General features: G+C 41.3%; 2 protein-coding genes across 3 annotated transcripts in view; one reads left to right on the top strand and one right to left on the bottom strand.

The window, feature by feature from the left end:
- Positions 1 to 20,447, bottom strand: part of ift80 (intraflagellar transport 80 homolog (Chlamydomonas)) — a 55,118-nt gene that overhangs the window by 16,733 nt on the left and 17,938 nt on the right. For both annotated transcript variants that reach the window (XM_085243588.1, XM_085243587.1), the window contains exons 9-13: positions 8,365 to 8,544; positions 6,836 to 6,954; positions 6,138 to 6,212; positions 5,375 to 5,538; positions 5,220 to 5,284 (exon numbers count right to left, since the gene is read on the bottom strand). In XM_085243588.1, the coding sequence (XP_085099714.1) occupies positions 5,220 to 5,284; positions 5,375 to 5,538; positions 6,138 to 6,212; positions 6,836 to 6,954; positions 8,365 to 8,544 (603 nt within the window). The remainder of the gene's footprint in view (positions 1 to 5,219; positions 5,285 to 5,374; positions 5,539 to 6,137; positions 6,213 to 6,835; positions 6,955 to 8,364; positions 8,545 to 20,447) is intronic.
- Positions 992 to 3,590, top strand: LOC146559821 (uncharacterized). Its single transcript, XM_085243591.1, has 3 exons — positions 992 to 1,223; positions 1,333 to 1,614; positions 3,050 to 3,590. The coding sequence occupies exons 1-3, from the start codon at positions 1,007 to 1,009 to the stop codon at positions 3,190 to 3,192; spliced, it is 642 nt and encodes a 213-aa protein (XP_085099717.1). The 5' UTR covers positions 992 to 1,006; the 3' UTR covers positions 3,193 to 3,590.

Genomic DNA, 20,447 nt, shown 5'->3' with positions numbered 1-20,447 from the left:
AGTAACAAAAAAGTGTCCAGGTCAGAAAAAGGAGTCAGGGAGGCAAAACGGTTCAATTAAAGAGTTTTATTAAAGTAGCTCAACTAAAAGAGACGGACAAGTCGCTATCACCATTTAAGAAAACAAACAAAACTCAGGCGTTGGTTGATAAAGTAAAACGTAAGCCAAAAAAGAAAGAGCAGCTCACTAGCTGAAAACCACCAAGAACACAGCTCACTAGCTGAAACCACAACAACCACTCAGCTCACAAGCTGTAACCACACTACTGGCACTCTGGCCCAGAGCTCACCTTTCCTTGGGCTTAAATACTTTTAATTACTGATGTGAGTCAGCTGTGTAACAGGGAAAGGTGGCACCTCAGGCAGAAGGTGGTGGGACACGCCCACACAGGCACCTTCAGGAGGAGGCCCTGCTAGGGCCGTAACAGTATCCAACCTTGTTTAGAGACACACCTTCTAAAACAACTTTGATAGAGCATGATATTGATGTGGGTGATGCAAAACCAATCCGGCAGAGGTCCTACAGGGTCTCTGAGGAAAAGAGGAAAATAATTGATAAGGAAGTTCATTACATGTTGGACAACAACATTGCAGTGCCGTCGTCATCAAGCTGGGCTTCCCCTTGTTTGTTGGTCATAAAAGCTTTACTGTGCTCAGAACTTGTGCTCTTAGTACCTCGTCTGGATCAGCCCTTCAAGCTGTATGTGGATGCAAGCCACATTGGTGCAAGTGCTGTTCTAGTCCAAGCTGGCAAGCAAGGTACTGAACATCCAGTTAGTTTCTATTCCAAGAAGTTCAACTCCCATCAGCTGAATTATTCAGTCATTGAAAAGGAAGCTTTGGAATTAATTTTGGTCTTGTGGCATTTCAGAGTATATTTGGATTCTGCTCGGACAATAGCTAGGTTTCATTTGACGTAGACGTGACGTCGACGTAAAGCGTGAAATTTGACTGGCGGTCGGAAGTGAAAAAGATAAGCGCAGACACACAGACAGACAGTACGCAAAATGCCTATGTCCTGTTGTGTTTACGGATGCTCCAGTAGGTCGACCAGAGAAACTGATAAACGGTATTTTAGGGTACCAAAAATAGCCCAACGAAGAGGAGAAAAATGGAAAATTCTAACCGAAAAACGTAGGAAAAAATGGATTTTAAATTTACGTTTACAGTCGGGAGGAGCAGAGTCTGCCAATGCCCGTGTCTGCAGCGACCACTTCGTCAGAGGTAATGTTATGTTTGCAAACGAACTTATTAGCATTAGGTTGTCGTTAAATTCTCGTTTACTTAGTGCTTTTAAGTTAGTAGTCTAATATTGACTTGATTGGGACTATAGGCTGCCCAAGTGCTTTGGATGACGAAGAGTCGGAGGACTGGGCTCCGACGGTCAATCTCGGCTACGAACGAAAACCCAGATCGGAATCAGTTCTCAAACGAGAGAAAAGAATGAAGCTTAAGGCAGAACAGCATCGATGTGCAGAGGCGATTTTGGATATGCAACAGACGGCTGAGAGCCCGGATTTGAGCCTAGTGACAGTGGAGAACCCCGAACTGCAGCTTCCAGCTGAGAATCCACAACCAGAAGACTTCAGTGTGAATGAGACATTCACTTATCCAGGTAAGATATTGTGCTGAGATGTAAAACAAACAAGAATCATGTCAAAGAGAAAAAGATGCCATTATCTGTAATGATTATGGTCCAAGTTACATATTACATGTTTGTGATTTTTTAATCACAGAGTAAATCCATACCATTTTATTCAGAAAAAAAGAAAAAGTGGCACTTATTACCGTCAGGCACACACCACAGGTTTTTGTACACTGCTATGGTTCTTATATTGCCAGATTCCAGACAGTCTCCTTTCACAGATAAGTAAAGATATCCGTAATGTAAGGTTTCTGTGGTGAGAAACATATAAATATATTTTTTGTATATACCCTCTATCTGAAAAATGCATCTGAGTGTCATGAGGGATCTAAGGCAATCACACAAATTCTTAGCTGATGAATTCTTAGCTAAAAGAAAACACTCTCTCCCCACTACTACTGAAGTACACCTGCAAAATGCTAGCAGTGCCCTATGCGTATATGTGTGTGTGTGTGTGTGTGTGTGTGTGTGTGTGTGTGTGTGTGTGTGTTCTCATTGCAATAACATCGTACTTAATTAGGCTACTAACCCTGCCATACAATTGCAATGAGCTGCAATCACTTCTCCATCCTCCTTTGCAATTACCCAAGTCTTCAGAGGTGTCTCGTTAGACCGCTGAGAATGGTTTACCTTGAAACAAACAACTGTCACTCTAACGAAGTCCTAAGGATGTGGCATGTTTGTTGACGTTAAAGCCGCTACCGCTAACTGTTAGCGTGTTTAAGATAAAGCAATATAAGAACAAACACTCACCCTTGCAAACACCAAACTGTATCCATCACGGAGACGTTTTGTTCCAAGGTTGTGGACCCACCCGCTGACAAAAAAATTGTACGCCTCCAGACTCTTGAAAGCTTTCATTTGCTGCCTAGTGTAGTAAGAAGTCTGGAGGACCAAGTAGTTGGTGATATCCACAGCCTCGATAGTAGGCAAATCCTTTACTTCTGTGGTGTATTCGGACATTTTCAAAGAATACGGATCACGTCCGATATATTTTTTAACTATCTGTTTATATCTCTCCCGAGAAACGGGGTCTAAAGTTGCACAATAGCTGCTCTCCTGACTCTCCACAGTGTCCTCCATGTTTACTTCCGCCCTCCACTCAAAAATCGCGCTGCCTCCGCACGTCATCAGAACCACGTGACCGCAACCCAACTATTGAGGTATTTTCTGACCATAACCCTCTCACCTTCTTGAACTCATTGCAGAACCCAAATCAGAGGCTCATGCGGTGGGCTCTCTTTTTGAAGCCTTACAATTTGGATATCCAGCACATTAAGGGCAAAGATAATGTCTTGGCAGATGCTTTGTCCCGTGCCCCTTTGTAACCAGCAGCTTCACGCCTCATATGCTTTGAAGTATGTCCTCTTCAGTATTGTTTTCCTTCCTCTTAAATTGCTCCTAGGTACCAAGGTTGCTGAGGTTGGAGTTGAGCTGAAGATGACTTTTGAGCATACAAAAGGTGTTGAAAGTGAGGTTGCATGTGTGTGTGTATATGTTATGGATTTAATATATGCATGTTCTTCTAGTTGCATATTCATAATGTAAATGTGTTGCCAATTCAGGGTGAGACCCTGTTCTATGGGGGGAAGTGTGACAGCCAGTGGGCTGGTCTTGTGTTTTGCTTTTTCTTTTACCCGTTTCTTGCAGGTAGGTGGAGCTGACCCAATTATTGATGCAGCACACCTGAGAGGCCAGTCCCAGTGTATATAAAGACACCTTGACTGAACCAGTGGTGGCTGGCTTTGACGCTCTCTCTGGCACTTGTCATGTTCATTAGGAAGTTTCAGTTATGGCTGTTATATCCTTTAAATTGTGTTTAAGTTGCTTTACCTTATTTTCATTAAATATGTCTCACAGTCTTTAAAAGCCTGTGTGTGGTCTCCCATTTGTTTGTCACTTCCTATGAGCCGGGTTGTGACATAAGCTGTAACTGAACAATTCATGCACATGGAGACAGTTTATCTTATTAATAGGAAGATTTCTTTTTCATGTAACTTCATCTTCTGCTGCTCAAGATAATAGGAGGTTTTGCTGGCAATACAAAATTAAAGACAGAGCATTTTAGGTGTAAATTCAGAAGGCTCATATCACTACTTATAATTCAGTTCAGTTCACAGAAAGAAAACATATCTTGAAGGAAGACGTGATGAACAACATGGATGTATTAACATACATATTGCTCTTGTGGCATTATTTTCTGTATGAGGATTAATGCTATGAAAATACTTTATAATCAGTATTTGTCATCATTTTATAATAAGCATCTGTAAAAAGAGGGAAAACCCCAATAATTAGGCAATTCCCTGTGAGCAAGCATTTGGCAACAGTGGGGAGGAAGAACTTCCTTTTGAGAGGAAACCTCCAGCTGAACCCAACTCAGAAATGGGCAGCCATCTACCGTGGCCAGATCGAGGGTGAGGAGAAAGAAAATAATGAAAAGTGGAGCAGAGAGAGAGAGGCCAAAACAGAAACTACATGGGAAGGAAGACAAAACTTCAAGATATGCAGTAGTGGCATGTAAATGAATCAGAAGTTAAAAAAAAAACATGTTCCCATGTGAACATTAAAGTAATGATCTAATTAAAAACAATTGCAATTAGTGTTATTACTGTTATTGCTACAGCAAAAGGCTTCAGTTTGATGAAGCATGCATAAACAAAAAATACACTGTAACAAAAAATAATTTCCCCCAGGGATCAATAAAGTATTCTGATTCTGATTCTGATTCTGATAAAAACCTTTCACTTTTCACTCGGCTGTAGAAAACATAATAAATACAGCTTGTTACACAATAATGGGAGGCTGCGTTATACATAACTGAACTGTGTAATACTAAAACTAAACAAATGTGTGTTCACTCTGACTCTGTGTTTTGGTTGAAAAAATAAACACACATTTGAACAGCCACCATCAGACAGCTTCTGTTATTATGTCCTATCATATCAACACATAATAAAACACAAATACTAACGCATTCTAACCAGTCACACTGACAAAAAACCCAAAAACATTTCTACACTTATCTGCTTATCCATAACACTCTGCATTATAACATAATTTTAAGTATCTTCCGAGATGTAGGTCCAAACAGCAGATATGTGTTGGGTACATCTGTTCAACTGCTCATTAACACAGATATCTGATCAGATGGCAGCAACTCAATGCATTTAGGCATATCACAAAGCTCAAAGCACCTCAAAATAATTTCTTGACCATGATAATGACTTTACTGTACTTAAATGACCTCTACAGTCACCAGTCTCACTCCCCTTTTGGGGTGTGGTGGAAGAGCATCATGGATCAGTAAAAACTGTGTGGCGCTATCATGACAATATGGAAGCAAAATCGCTAATGAATGTTTTTAACACCTTGTTGAATCTTTGCTGCTAAGAATTAAAGGGGGTCCAACCGGGTACTAGCACTGTGTACTTATTAAAGTGGCATGTGAGCATAAAGTTATCTCGTTTTGTATAATCAAAGTTTAATAAATAAATAAATAAATAATCTGATGTGGTCAGAGAACTTCCTTGTTGCTGAAGTACATTTGGTCAGAAAGAAAGCAGGTTACTAACCTTGTGGGTCAAGGGCTTCCCATCACCAAGAGCCTTTCCAGTCAGGGCATCAAAGAGAAGGATAACTTGTGAGAGAAAAAGAGAAAGAGGACACAGTAAAAGCACAGTCCGTATGATTTTGAAATTTTATAGTAAGCATGGAGTTTTCCCCTCACCTTTTTCATCACTCTTGTCCCGAATGGCTATGGTGTCGTTACTAAGTGAGACACTCTGGGCATTTAGAATATCTGCTCTCATACCCGGGAACTTTGGGGACGATATCAATCGTCCTTCATAGGAGAACATATACAACCCTGCTCCATCCACTAGTAGAAAATGTCTGGGAGGGGGAGACAAGAGAGGCCAAGTTACTGTATATGCTGTATATTACACATTATACGACTGAGGTAACATGGTGAGGAATAAAGGGGAGCAAACAGGAAAATTAAATACATAACAGACGGTAAGAGTTAATCAACTGACACAAGAAGGTAATTTAAACATTTACTGAACAGCAACACACTGTTAACTTACTCAGTATGACTCATCAATCTAAACTGCGATTACAAAATGCCCAGTAATCTATTTAGCTCCATGCTGAGTGTCAGGGACACTGCACTGGAGTATTGCACAAGAGCTACTCCATATTAATCTAATTTCCCCCAGTGGTTTCACTCTCAGCCTTATTGTATGACAGGGCTGGCTGAGCTAGAGCACAACCCGACTGTGTGTGTACGTGTGCGTGCGTACATGTGCCCGTGCGTGTGTGTGTGTGTGTGTGTGTGTGTGTGTGTGTGTGTGTGTGTGTGTTTGTGCGCTTGGTTGGCTGCTGCTTGATGAGTGGCCAGTGCAGAGTAATGAAGCATTAGAGAAGCTGATAGATGATCCAACAGCCTGTTCTCTCTCCTGCTGCTTTGCTCCTGGAATAAAAAGACTCACTTCTCTGCTTGTAGGATGAGGCTGACTGTTCCCTCCTTTAGGTCAAAGATGAGAGGAGTATTCCAGTTTCTTGAGCTGGCAAAAATAAACAGCACAGTCGCAGACATTAAATAACTGTGCTACATCTGGCACAACTGCAGAGATGAGGAAAAAAAAAAGAAGCAAAAATATGACCCAGAGCAAAAGGGTAAAAAGCAATAAAAGACACAATATTTAGACAATATCAATGAATGGAGAGGAGATAAATCTGCAGAGTGAGCATAAAGAGTGCAGGCCTGAAAACAATCATTATAGGATGAAGTCTGCAGAACATGTTCCCTTGTTCCTAATCCTATTATTTTTCCATGAAGTGAAACAAAAAAAAAAACATCTCCATATTTTACAAAACACACAGATCATGAAGTAACAATAGCCTGAAATGAATCAGCAACTTGGTAAGATTTGGTTGTTTTTCCCTCCCATCAGAACCATTTTTTTCTGTGTGGTTATGTTTTATTTTTGTAGGTTTTTCTAGCTACACGGCATGAGATTTCAGTATATTCTGGTTGAATCAAAAGACTTTTCTCATGCTTTGCTCAGTAAAAGAGGAGCATGTTTTGTACAACAACAAAATATACTGAAAGCACATGATGAGAAACTATGACTTTGAATAGAGGATGAGAAGATAAAAAAAAAAGACAAAAAAGAGCACTACTCACTTGTAGACATAGCACTGGAGGGAAGTCGCAACCACTAGGTGACCGTGTGCCAGAGATGCTTTGATGACTCGATCTCTAAACTCCAATAAGTCCACTGCATCGTTCAGCACATTCCTCACCTGTGGAAAAGAGAGGAAAGGAGAGGAGAGAGGGGGACTTAAAAGTGGAAAAAAAAGTGTAGGGATGACTTGACTTTGCAGAAAGTATGACACAGGCACAAACTTTATATTACTGAGCAAACAATTCTCATTTAAAATGCAAAAAAAAAAGAAACCCCAACAAAAAGGAAAGACGCTAGCTTCACTAGCAGAGGGCTGAACACAGTCACGTACACATTGGAGTGTAGTTATTCGTAATATACACAGGAAACTATATACAGTAAATCCAAGTATACGTAGGTCAGCTGTGGACACAGGGAAAGCAGTTCTTACTGTTTTAAGTGTGTGCGTGCAGCGGTCGGTACTAATTTTTTCACCTGCGTAGATAAATACTTCCCTCCAGCTCTCTGTGTGAATGAATGAAGGAGCCTTTTCCAGCACCAGGTGAAAGGTGGGATTATTTTTACAGCTTTACAAATCTTCCTCCTCTGCTCCCTCCAGCAATCCAAATTTACATGCAACACAACCAGGAATAAAAAACATTTGACCGCAAGGTGGTAAATTTAGCTGGCTGATTCACAAACCACTGGCAGATGTGCAGTTTTAAAACGGACTTCGAGGAGGAGAGAGGGAGGAGGGAGACAGAGAAGCGCCTGCGAGGCTGAAAATAAATGGCTGATGACCCAACTTTGTTTGGTTTACACAAACTGCACTTGGTAGAGTTGTCTATGGGTGCACATGTGTGTTGGCACACGTGTGTAACCCTGCTTCTGTAGGTGTGTGTGCGTCCCTGCCTGAAAATAAACGAGTGTGTGTGTGTGTACACTTGGGTGTGTTAACCGCATGTAAACGCTACCTTGTGGTGAGTGCAAGTTTAAAGAGTAGAGAATGGTGAAGCGAGGGAGGCGGCGAGACAGGCTGGTCATTGTCATTGCAGGGCTGCACACTGGCACATTGGGAGGGTCCTCCTATAATATATGGCCACAGCTAGCCAAGGCCTGGGAGGCATTTGCTTCGCTGTATAGCATATTTACTCGCCTCTGTATAGTTTGCTGATAGCATTGCACTATTTTTCAATTCTCTTGCTACACCAACATAACGGAGTTGGCTCTGTTAAGTGTTTGAGTAAATATCCATACTCCTTTTCCCTAACAGGCAAGCTTATTTTCAGTGATTTTGGTTTAAACACAGACAGCTCTGAAGAGCAGAAAAGCAACTTTTATTATAGACCAGAAACAAAATGATTTTTACTATGATTCTTTTGGACACGTATATGATTACACCATTTATTTATGCACAAGTTACTGAAACATATTGGTCTTTTGGTTTACTTTAGATTCCGTCAGTCTTTTATCACCTGCTTTGTTAAATTAGAAAGGAAAACTAATTTGATGCAAACACAAACTCATTTGTATGAGGTAATCTTTCTACCTGCATGGTTCTCCTCTTTGTAAGAGTGATCACAAAATTCTTCCACTCCCAGTGCTGCTCCACCACATGGGCAAAGATGACATGTCCGTTGCCGCAGGCCCCGGCCAGCTGGGTGCCATCCGCAGACCAGGCCAAGCTGAACACACTTCCTGTGTTGGGCTTCTCCAACGCATAGGACCACTGGAGAGGGGCGAGATGAAGAATGAAATGGTAAATTGTTGGTGATAGTAATAAACAATGTTAAACAATTACCTGTGGGGCAGTTTAGGAACTACTGACAATGTGAAGTTTAGCGAGCAGAAGCAGTAAGTCAACACACATGTGAGTGCTTATATGTGTGTATGTGCACATAATATAAACTCTGCCAGAAAGACATAGGCCCAGTCAGTCATTGAGCAGTGATGAACCGTGAGACACAGACAGAGAACTTAGCTCTGCACCGCTCATAAACATACACTGCTATTTTCATCGACTACACTGATGGGGGGCTGGGAGAAGAGGGAGGGTTTATGGGTGTCTCTGAACTAAAGCTAATTAACAAAATCTCTTCCTTCTTTATATGAGAATAGGTTCAGTAAAGTCAGGGCTGAGAAGGATGGGGAAAAGAGGAGCAAAGAAAGAAATAATGACACTTTTTCTTGTCTGCTGTGCTGCATCAGACAGTCTGTCTGATAGTAAAGAATGGCAAAAGACACAACTGTGAGATAAGGAACTCCTTACTATCCAAGTCAAGGCACCCCTCATACTGCCCACCTCCCCTGTTTTTCTACTCTGGCATAGAACATAAGAGCAAAGGCTAAGGCCATTATGTTTTGATTCAGCAAGATTCTGTTGAGACAATGAATAAACTAACAGACAAAAAAAATCCAGTTTGTTATTTTCCAGAATGATCTCTCTGAAGGCCATGGAGTAGTAGGTAAAGGCACAATGAATATGTTTTGTGACATCGAAATTGTTGCTATTATCCATCATCTACAATAACTAGAGCCAATTTTCCTCACACAATAAGCCCTTCTGCCACTAGAGTCCCCCTTCCTCATCCTCCACAGCTGTGCCTGACCTCCTCTCTTGCCTTGAGCGCAAGTAGCTGGCTGACCTGAGTTTCTTAGCTGCAGTCTTCCACACAAACGCATGCATTCACACTGTAACCTGCTTATTAGGGAAGAAAAGTGCTAATGTTAACCTAGCCCTGCCTGCTTGCCTGCAATGGAGAGACAGGTGTGGTGCAGTCGGCCAAGTGCTGCGGTGAACCTTGGAGCAAAGGCCTCAGTGTGTTCACTGCCTAACACACACGCAGCTGCGGGATGTGAGGTGTATCGTTATTTCCTCTTCGTTGCCTCTGACAGGAGTAGAGGTAAAGTCAGAAAGCTACAGGTTTCTGGGCAGCTGCTTTGATCTCTCTCCTTCTCCTGGTCCCGTCTGCCTCATACACCCACCACTCAGATGGTTTTGGTCAGCACCCTCCCAGCAGTTAATGTCATATCAGGACCCAAAATAGCTTTAGGAAAAAGGACCTTTCCCATGTGGACAAAGGCTAGTTTGTTAAAGTGAGATTAATTTATATTTATCTTTTTCTCCCCTCCCTTCTTCCTTTAATTTCAGCAGCTTCAACTTCCTTTATGCATTACATTAATTACATTTTCTTTAAATCAACATACTTTTTACATATAGATTTTTTTTGTTTTCCTCTCTTCCAAAAGAGTGAAAGTGTTCTTGCTTGAGCTCCAAAGCAGAGCAGCTTGGGCCAGCATTTACAATAACAACAGAACTCATTTATTCTTCTGCTAACATCTTGAGATGACCCACTCTGTGTTAAAGCACACCAGGGGTAAACGAGGGGGGGGGGGGGGGGGGGGGGGGGGAATGGAAGACAGAGCGATGGATAGATGGAGGGTCAGAGATCAAGCCGAATGTATACAACAGATTGTAATGAAGCAGGACATGTGATATCGGCCTGAGGAGCACTGCTGGATCCATGCTTACCTAATGCTTTTAACACATTGAGCCATTTGACTCTTTCTGGAGCCAGTGAGCGCGTGCGTGCGCGTGCGTGCGTGTGTGTGTGTGTGTGTGTGTGGAAAGAGGGAGTTGCTTTTATATGTGTGCAATACACGGCATGTGTGCACCTAAGTTTGAGTTTGCGTGTGAGTAAAAGTGCAAAGGAAATGAAAAAAAGTTTAAACAAAATGAATATACGAATGCAGGAAATAAGACAACAGAAATTTAGTGTGAGTTCACATGTTGCTCTAATGTGTACATGTGTGTAAAAGAGGTGAAAATCCTCTGGTTTGTCAAGAGTTGTCAGCCAGTGTCTGACTATGGGACACAAGGGGGGACTCCTATTGCTCTCCTGAGATGAGCGGACTGTGCCTGGAGGACCAGGGATACAAAAATCTTTTCCAGAGCAGCACTCAGAGGAAAGCTCACTCTCTCACTCCATCTTTATCTCCTTCATCTACCTTTCTTTCATTTATTCCCTCTCTCCTTATTGGAAAAGAGTTGAATAATTCTGACACTTGGCTGCTTAACAAGAAACTGGTTAGAAGAACAGAAAGTCCTGCATTAAAAATGACCATACGAGAATAATAAAACCAGCTGACTTAAAGGCAAGTCTCCTTCTGCATCCTGTGCTGTTGTTTGTATACAGCAAAAGGAAGAAAGACAGGCACAGTCTGATTGATGACTTAGCTTGGCTGCAGTAGGTTTAACCTCATACTCAATTATATTGTCTCAGAGTGTCACAGAATCACAGAAATTTAGAGTCGATAGATATTTGACTTCTAAACGTTCAACCCCCCCCCCTTTTCTTTTTCTTTTTTTTTTTTTAAATACACTGCAAAGTCAGACTGGTGTGCTCCGATTTTAAAGAGGATGTGAGACTGGTAATAAACAGAGGAGAGCAGATCACTGACTACTACAAGAACAGTAGAGATGGGGGAGCCCAATTAAGGGGGAGCGCAGCAAGGGAAGGTGAATCAGTCTGTGGCAATACATTTGGCAAATGGTTTTACTGCAGCCCAGAGGGGTGGAACTCTGCTGGATACTTGAGAATTCTACTTGACAAGGTTGCAAGGAGATTTAAGATTAGTGCAGAGAGATGTTAAACAGCATCAAGAGAGAACACGCAGACAAGGACATGGTCTGTATAGAGGCCAAAATAAAGATTTGGCTGTGGGATGTGGAAGGTGAGTTTCGGCCGTCATCTAGCCAGAGTCCACTCTGGTCATTGAACACCGTATATCCATAATGGGCAGCTTTGTGGTCAGAGGGAAGGTGACAGACATGACGTTTAGTTCTCAGCTGAGGTTTGGGGGAGAGAGGGTGAGACCCCTGAAAGTCACAATGAGCTTATACAAAAAAAAAAAAAAAAAAAAAAAAAAAAGGAAAAAAAAGATGAAACACTTTACACATAGCAGCAATGCTATGTATGCAAGTCTAGGTGTGTACTCCAATGCAGATGAAAACACACTCACACAAATTAAAGTTAAGCAGTTAAAAACTGCTGTGTACCAACGTGAGAAGTTGTGTTTTGTATTCATTGTAAACAGTTTGTGTTTCCGTCTTCTTTTTTTCTTTGTAAACTATATCCACAAATACTCAAAAATATTTTGAATTAAAAGAAAAACTGCTGTGTATTTATGAAACAGATGCAGGAAAATGGAAAATAAAGTGCAGCAACTTATTTAAACATGTGGAATCATGAATGGATATACAGTCTATAAAGCAAAAACAGAGTTTCTGCAATTCTAATGCGCTTCGAAGTCAGTATTTGGTGTGACCAACTTTTTTTTTTTTTAAAAACAACCTGAACTCTCTTAAGCAAGCTTTCCTGTAATCTTTTTAATCAGCCTTCAAGAATACTTGAAGGACATTCTTTGGATGTTAGTTATCTTTGGTTCCATTCTCTAGTTAGATGCTTTCACACTGCTTCAACTTTTGAGGACTCGCAGAGGTCAGTCCATGACTGATTCCAGTTTGTTCACCTGTGTGTTTGTCTATACAGTTATGCTTTTACTGCATTTACAGTGTGTTTGGGATCACTGTCACGCTGAAAAATGAAGCTATTGCTAATCAGTTGCTTTCCAGGTAGTATTGCACGATGGATCGAAATCTGATGCTGAAATGCAGTTCCAAACCATGAGAGAGCCTACACAACATTTTACAGATGACTGTAGACACTCACTGTTGTACCTCCGCTGTAAATACTGACAATAATTTGAACAAAAAGTTTCACATTTGGATTTGTCACTCCATGAGACCTGTTGCCACTGATTTTAAGCCCAGGTCTTGTGTAATTTGGCATACCTCAGCCTATTCTGCTGGTTTCCCTTCCTTGAAAATGGCTTCTTGACAGCCACCTTCCCCTGAAGCTCTGGCAAACTGAAGGGCCAGATACATCTCACAGGAAAATAAATACACACCCCCTTTACGACATCTACCAACACTTTACAACAACAACAGACTAACAAAGCAGGATTAATTTATGGATCACAGCATATTACATTATAACCTAAAATGATCAAGATTATAATAAAAACTTAAAGATCATGACAAATACTTAAATATGGCATGATGTAACTGAGTAAAATATTGGCCAGGACTTGGCTCCAACACTTAGTATGTACTAACCTTTACCATATTTAGCTGGCTGGTGTTACTACTTGGGGCTATTTTTATTTAAGCGATGATGCGCAGACCCTAGCTTGCAGCATGCAACCACCTGTAAGTGCACACAAGACTGCACACACTCTTTTGATGCACGGCCTCTTCGAGGAGCGTGCGCTTGCTCTCCTCCTCCTCTCTTCCTCCTCACGTTCGGCATTTCTTGACATATGTTTACCATTAAGACTGGCAGGTGTTGTGGGCCTGCCCCTTCTCTCTATTGTTGCCCTGTAGCTGCAGCCGGCACGGGGACGACTGCAAAAAGGTTATTTTAAGAGAAAATTAGATTCAAGGCAGACTCAAACTTGTTTCTAAAGGCACAAGTTTGGGTAATAATGTTGGGCCTTCTAAAAGTCAGGACATTCCTGCCTTGGAGCAAACGTTCTGTTAAAGTAACCATTTTGCATATGCCTTTTCTATATGTCTTTCTTTCTAAATAGGCATAACTAACTCTGTCCTGTTACTTTTTTGAAGCAGTTTCTTGCCTTTAAAAAAAAAACACAAAAAACCATCCTCCCACAAATTAGTAGCTCATTATTTTAATGACAAATACTTATTCCCTGTAGGCTTGAAAGGAGGCTGTTGAAACACTGCCGGTGTTCAGCTTGAATTAAGCTGGCTACCATGCTTTCTAACAACGACAGCTTTGTGGCAGAAAGAAAAGTCAAAATATCAAGGTTACTCTGCATGGGGAGATATTTCTATTTGTTATTAGCAACTAATTATCACAACTGCAAAAGTAAGTTGCATATTTACATGTGTCCTGGTTAAAATGTGAGTGTTTGCACAAAAAAAGTGGCTTGTCTGGCAAAACTAGAGTGGAAAACCCCCCCAACGCATTGATACATTTTTCTTTTTGAAAACCATTATGTTTCACTGTAACTGAAATGAACCAGACCAGGCATACATACTCAATCTTTTACATCTACTCTTGAAACCATGCAGTGTATGACTAATAAAGCAAAAATATATATTTATTAGCATGTAGCAAAGGCCAGAAATTATTACATCGCTCCTGAGCTATATGCAAAAGTTGCCCTATATATATTTAAAATAAATTAATATGATAATACTAATAAAACATAAAAGCTAAAATAAAATAAAATAAAAAATAAAACAGTAGAAACTAAGTCAAAGGAAAAAATAAAAGTGCGACTCTGTGCCACTGAATTTCTGTCTCTCTACAGTACCTGAAAGTGTAGGGAAAGGGTTAATGACACATGTCTGGGCTAATGGCTCCCAGTGGAGCTATCTGCTGATTCAGCCCCATTACTTCACAAGCATTAAATATATCTGCTCTGACCGCTCTCTGCTCCCCCCCCCAGCCCTAACGCAAGTCAACAACATGCTAATCAGAAGGGGGGCATGAGAGTTTCAGACTCTCTGTGCTTTTCTAGCCCTTCATCTTGGACGGTCCTGACACATTTGCAGCAAGCGTTTAGAAAAAAACTTGTAACTGCCACATGTGTTAATGGGTCAAACAGACTCTGTGACCCATTAACAAACTTGTATTTAATGCAGTTACAACCCTATTTGGCCTTGTTATATAGAGCACACAATGCACATACTTTTTTCATAAACATAAGCATATAATTATGTATCTCTAATACTTTACAGTCGTACTTCAGACCATATGCCATTGTTTAGTTATGTTTTCAACTTGAAATTAAAAATATTGCTCAAAGTGTGAAAAAAAGTTTATCTCATCATTACATAACATAAACTGTGGGGAAAAAAACCCCACACAGTTCAAACCTACAATTTTCTCCACAATTTTTAAACAGGTGAAAGGAGAGCTATTTTCTGTTAGTTTAACACTGTGCTAGTGAGCTAGTGGGAGCTGACCTAGTCCGGGGTTAACAGTCTTACATAAATCAGAACAGATGGCAGACTATCTGCAAAGCCAGCTGGCTTTAGTTTGCCTGTGTGTCTATGTGTAGGACAGGACCTGGCAGTGCAGGTACAGAGTAACTCCCTGCACATAATAAACACAAAATATCTCAGTGTAATGGACACTAGACATATACAGGCAAGTATAAAGCCCTAAACAGACATAGGGTGTACATGTCTGAAAATGCTGACACCAATGTTCAGGACCAAACCTGAGCTAAACCCACTATGAAGTATATATTTAAAAAAATGCTCAAGAGTGAAACTAAAAACAAAGCAATTTGCTTTGGGGAAAAAACAAGAAGGTCGTTTTGGATTAGGGCTCATCAATCTCTCAGCAGATTAGGAGACCTTGTAAACGTCAGCTTGCAGTGAACCCTCCATGGGGGATGGGGTTGACTATTAGGATAAGGACAGCTGGGCCTATGTCCAGGACTGGTCAGACCTGTGTGTGGGAATGTCTCAGGCTGGGAGCTGACTTCCAAGATGGATTCTACGTTCCAAATACCCACACCTTTTCTCGAGATGGTTATGTTACTTTAAACCAAATAACTTTTTAAATAAACATTTGTGTGCAACTGCAACATCATTATAGTGTTATTTAACTGTACATCATCTATGTATTGCAATTCCACACTGTTTGTATTTCATGCTGCATGTATTTCATGTTTCTGTGTAAGTAATCACTAGTATACAAAGTGATAATATTAGTTGCTTTGGTAACAAGTGTGCACACGCATACACGCACGCACACACACACACACACACACACACACGTAAGTCTACAAGTGGGGCATGGCAAGACAGAAGTAAAAAAACTGTGCACGTGAAATGCATTAAAGATGCAACTTATGAAGAAGAAATACATAAAATTCAACCGATAACTGTATTGTTTGTTAAAGATTTAATTTAACTCTGACCACTGTCAGAGTCCTTCAGTTTAACAATATCACTGCAAAACACAGTGTTATTCTAAAAAGTTGTCCTTCAATCTATTGTCATCTTGTCTGCTTTTATTCAAAATCGGCCTTGTAAAGAATCGCTGTGTGTGCGTGTGAGTGTATGCAAAACATACAATACAATCAAAGTAAAGGTTTCAGTATTTACTGTGCAATGACAAAGTAAACCATTTGCATTTCCTGACTCTGCAATAACACACTATAGTTATCTTATAAGCCCATTTGTAAACATAGGCTAGAGCTCCACAAATCTCTGTATTGAAATACCCATTTGGCTTGGCTAACGAGATACAGAGGCTGGGCCGTAGACAAGCATAGTGTGGCATAAGTTGGAGCTTTGGCAGAGCAAAGGGAAGTGGAGAGAGACGGGAGAGGGACGGCAAGGGGGGGGGGGGGGGGGGGGGGGGGTCAAGACAAGCTAGAAGATAGCGAGAGAGAGAGAGAGCGAGAGAGAGAGAGAGAGAGAGAGAGAGAGAGAGAGAGAGAGAGAGAGAGAGAGAGAGAAGGGGAGAGTAATGATCTACACATGGTTTCATGCTGAAGCCTCAACATAGTAACCATAGACACATGCTGGGGCCTCCTGGGACTCATCAGCAGGACACAGCTGTGAGCTGGACAGCAGAATTCTATTAGCACCAACTATGCACATATGCACTTGCAAACACACACGCGCACAGACACGCACCCACACAGGTAATTTGGGTGTTTAAAAGCATTTGGCATGCTACAAATGGCAGAATGCACAAGACCCCACTATATCAGTGATGACAATTTAAGAACAGACAGGTTTATTTTGGTCATCGTATGAGCAGCACAGACTAAGGCTTTGAGAATGTATCCAGCCCTGTCTGTGTAGAACACTTGTTGATACCTGCTAATCTTACTTCCATCATTATACCATGGCAGATCTCTTCTACTGTCAAAGTATCCACACAGTGGAGCATACACAAAGTAAACTACATATGACAGGACAAAGCATTATTCCTCTGTTGAAGCAAACATATATAACAAATTTGAACAAATGAAGGAAGCAGTCATTAAATTACTCAGCATCATTCTGCTCCATGTGGAGGCCAGCAGAGAGGGGGAGGGAACCCTGGGGTGCAGCCAAAATTAAACCCTTTCAAATCATCCTCTTCTGGAAGTTGGTCCAGTGCCTCCAGCCCAGCCCTAGCCCTCAATAACGGTCCTTAATGAACTCTGGGCTGGCAAAAAATCTCAAAGTGATACCCCCAGTTCCACACATACTAGGCTCTCCCCTACTTGTGTGCACAACCAAAGCCCGTTATTTGCTCCCTGCCTTCGTCACCAAGTATCACCCTCATGGCTTTATCCCTCTTTCCTCTCTTTCTGTCTATGAGTGTGACATGTTTGTCTAGCTAGTGGAGGTAGTGATTTAGCGTTGCTAAGAATGATGACTCTGCCAGAGCGGCTGGCAGGGCACTGTCTTACTGTCGTACTCTTACTCCAGCTTTGGGGGGAGGGAAGGAGGGTTTGAGAAGTAAAGAGAAAAAAGAAAAAAAAAAAAAGAGAGAGAGAGAGAGAGAGAGAAAGAGAGAGAGAGAGAGAAAGAGAGAGAGAGAGAGAAACCACCGTCTTTTATGGAGACCAATCCTCCAAGCCTCACTGCCTAGGCCAACTTTAAAGGATATATTGGACAGTTCCACACTACCCCACCCCCCACCCCTCCAACTGCTCTCTTTTCTCAGCTTTTCATGCTCCCCTCCTTTTTGGTTTCCAACAAGGCAAGCCTTTAGCCGAACTCGGGAGAGGTGTAAAAGTAATACCATGTCAACAAGTGCCTTTTACTCTAACCCACTTTACGCACACAAGCACTGACTCTCTCTCTCTCACACACACACACATACACAAAAAAGAAAAAAAATTGGGGTCAATCATCTGCAAGATGGACCTAAGTATACACTGTTCCACAGAGTGTGCCAGAATGAGTTCAGCAACACAGAAAACCAAAGCCTGTTCGACACAAAGGGCCTCGAATACAAAGGAGAAATCATTATCCTCACATTCTCGTAGGGGAAACTAATGAGCTCCTTGGGATGACAGATTAAGTCTACATGTAAGTATTGCATCTAATAGTCTTACACTATTCATGCTCGCAAAGGTTTCATCAAGACTGGTAACCTCATTAAAATCTGTTAAAAGAAATGAGTGAAATTATTCCTATGAAAACAAGGATAAACTGTAGAGGGAGAGAGCTGAGAGAGGACGGGCAGACCTCAGATTCAGAACTGGAGTTCTTTTTCTACCACTTCACAGTAATATGGAGGAAGCTTTCTGTTCTTACTACAGCGAGCGAGAGAGAGTGTGCATAAAGGAAAAGTGCAGAGTGGAGAGAGCAAGAAATAGCATGCAAAAGCACAGATTTTTAAGGGGAGGGAGAGAGTGAGAAAGAAGAGAGTGAGGGACAGAGAGCGCAAGTGGGAGGAGGAGGGAGAGAGAGAAAGAGAGAGGGGTAGCCCTACCCAGTTGCCTGGGGAGAAAACTGCTCTGCTGCTGACTCAGGACTCTCTTTGTTTGACAACGCTCCCTAGCTCTCCCTCTCTCTCTCTCCCTGACACACTCACAAACTTACTTGTCTTTTTTCAAATACTAAGACACCATGTTTTTTAATGTGCACATGGTCTTTCTTTGTCAAAGCTACACCATTAATTTCACTCAGTCTCTGCTGTTTTTCTACTCCCTATCCTCAACGTGTGTGTGTGTTTCTCTTTTACTTCTGCTGCCTAAAAACATACTGTACTGAACGCCCCAGTTTCTTGTGATGAAAACAGATAAAGGTTTGCACTGTAATAAATCTACAGTGGTTTCTTTTGCTTTTTCATGCTCCACTAACAGTGGTTCACAATCAGGACCAGAACTCTTGGCCACTTCATTCTTTTCCAACAGCGGCACTTTCCAGATGTTGGCTGGCCAATGGCTGGTAGCAAACTTGCCAGCACACGCTCAGGTATATGCTCCCCAGTGGTAAAGGGGGAGACCTGTTAAAGGGACTAATTGATAAGCCGGTGATGACTGATGCCTAGCAAATAAGAGTCTACGGCTCAGAGGGAAAATAAAGACAACAACAAGTGTGGCAGGCTAACAGACAGTCAAGAGGAATACACTTTCTGGGGACATAAACAATAGCTAGCTGTGTTAAGGACGGGTGGACAAAGATCCTACAGACAAAGCGGGTGCAGATGAAGACGCAAGGGATAATGAAGAAAGTTAAACATGGACCAATTCCAAAAGTGGCAATGCTGAGCAAAGCCCTAAGGGGACCCCTAGACTCATCCAGAAAAAGAGAGGTAAAGAGGGCCTCGAGGAAGGAACAAGGGAGACGGAGCCAAGAGGGGGAGCACTGATAAGTGCAAGGTAGTCAAACATACCCAAAGGGAGTAGGGAGGCATGAGAAGCAAAAAAAAGAATGATAGAGGAAGATTTAGACAAATGAGGTAATTCTATGTTTAAAAAAAAGAAAGAAAGAAAAAGTAAAAACATGCAAGAGAAAGAAACAATTAGGAGCTCAGTCTCCTGCATAATTTTACCCAAAACTGACACGAAGTGGATGAATAAAATATTCAGTTCGTTCTAAAGACAATGTAGCTAGCAGAAAATCATGGATAATCACTGATTGTTATGAGTGAAGACCATTTCGGCTTTTCAATCAAATAGAAAAATCAAAAAGGGTATAACAGTGGTTTAACACTTTTACATTCTCTGCCTTTGAAAGCAATGCTACTATTATGAGGTATAACATTAACAGATCATTTTCTCAAAACTGTGTGAGGTTAACAACTGTTAGTTCTTTGTGTACCAACAACTGCAACACCCGAAGGAAGGGGATTTTTAACTATAAATGACAAAGATATTCATAAGAAATAGGGCTCACCCTTACGCCAACTTTATGAGTATTCAGACTAAGCTAGTCTCCTGTGCACAAGTATAATTTAACAGAAGGGGATTAGAAAAGAGATGGTGGAAAGGAGAGTGGAAGAGTAAGATATGCACTTGAGATTATTGGTGGGAGCATGAGAGAAACCTGGATCATTCCAGGTCAACCATATTTTTAGTAATACCTCAGTTAAATGAGACCAGAGGAGAGACAGGAGCAGCAACCATTAGGTTCAATGAGGTATACATCTACAGCCACTTTCAGATTGACACCAAGCCCTGCATGAACAATCACAGGCTGATTATTCGTTTAAATGAGGTCATTCTGGTAAACACTCAGATTTTCAGCAAAAACAGTTATGCCTTCTTGATCTGACTCTGCTTACGTGCCTTTGACCAGCCTCTGAACTTGGGATGATGTCCTGTGCTCTGTGTCTCCTACAGCAGAAGAAGAACTTGCTCTTCATGACCAAATAACAAAAGCAAAAAGATAAAATCATATTTTTTTAATGAATCTATTGAAAGTTTAAATAGATAAACAAATATTATTCTTATTCCTTCACAATATTCTTCCAGGGAATTAGAATAGCAAAACCAGGCAGCTTTAACATTTATGCATGTGAGCACGGTTGTACAGCAAAGAGAGAGAGAAAAAACAAGTGTACAGAAGAGAAGGGG

The sequence above is a fragment of the Mchenga conophoros genome, linkage group LG14 (genome assembly GCF_057382185.1).
Source record: "Mchenga conophoros isolate Kocher_MC1m ecotype Shallow Benthic linkage group LG14, M_conophoros_male_GT1.1, whole genome shotgun sequence".
In the NCBI taxonomy this organism is placed as follows: Eukaryota; Metazoa; Chordata; class Actinopteri; order Cichliformes; family Cichlidae; genus Mchenga; species Mchenga conophoros.
This window is presented reverse-complemented; position numbering and strand designations above follow the sequence as displayed.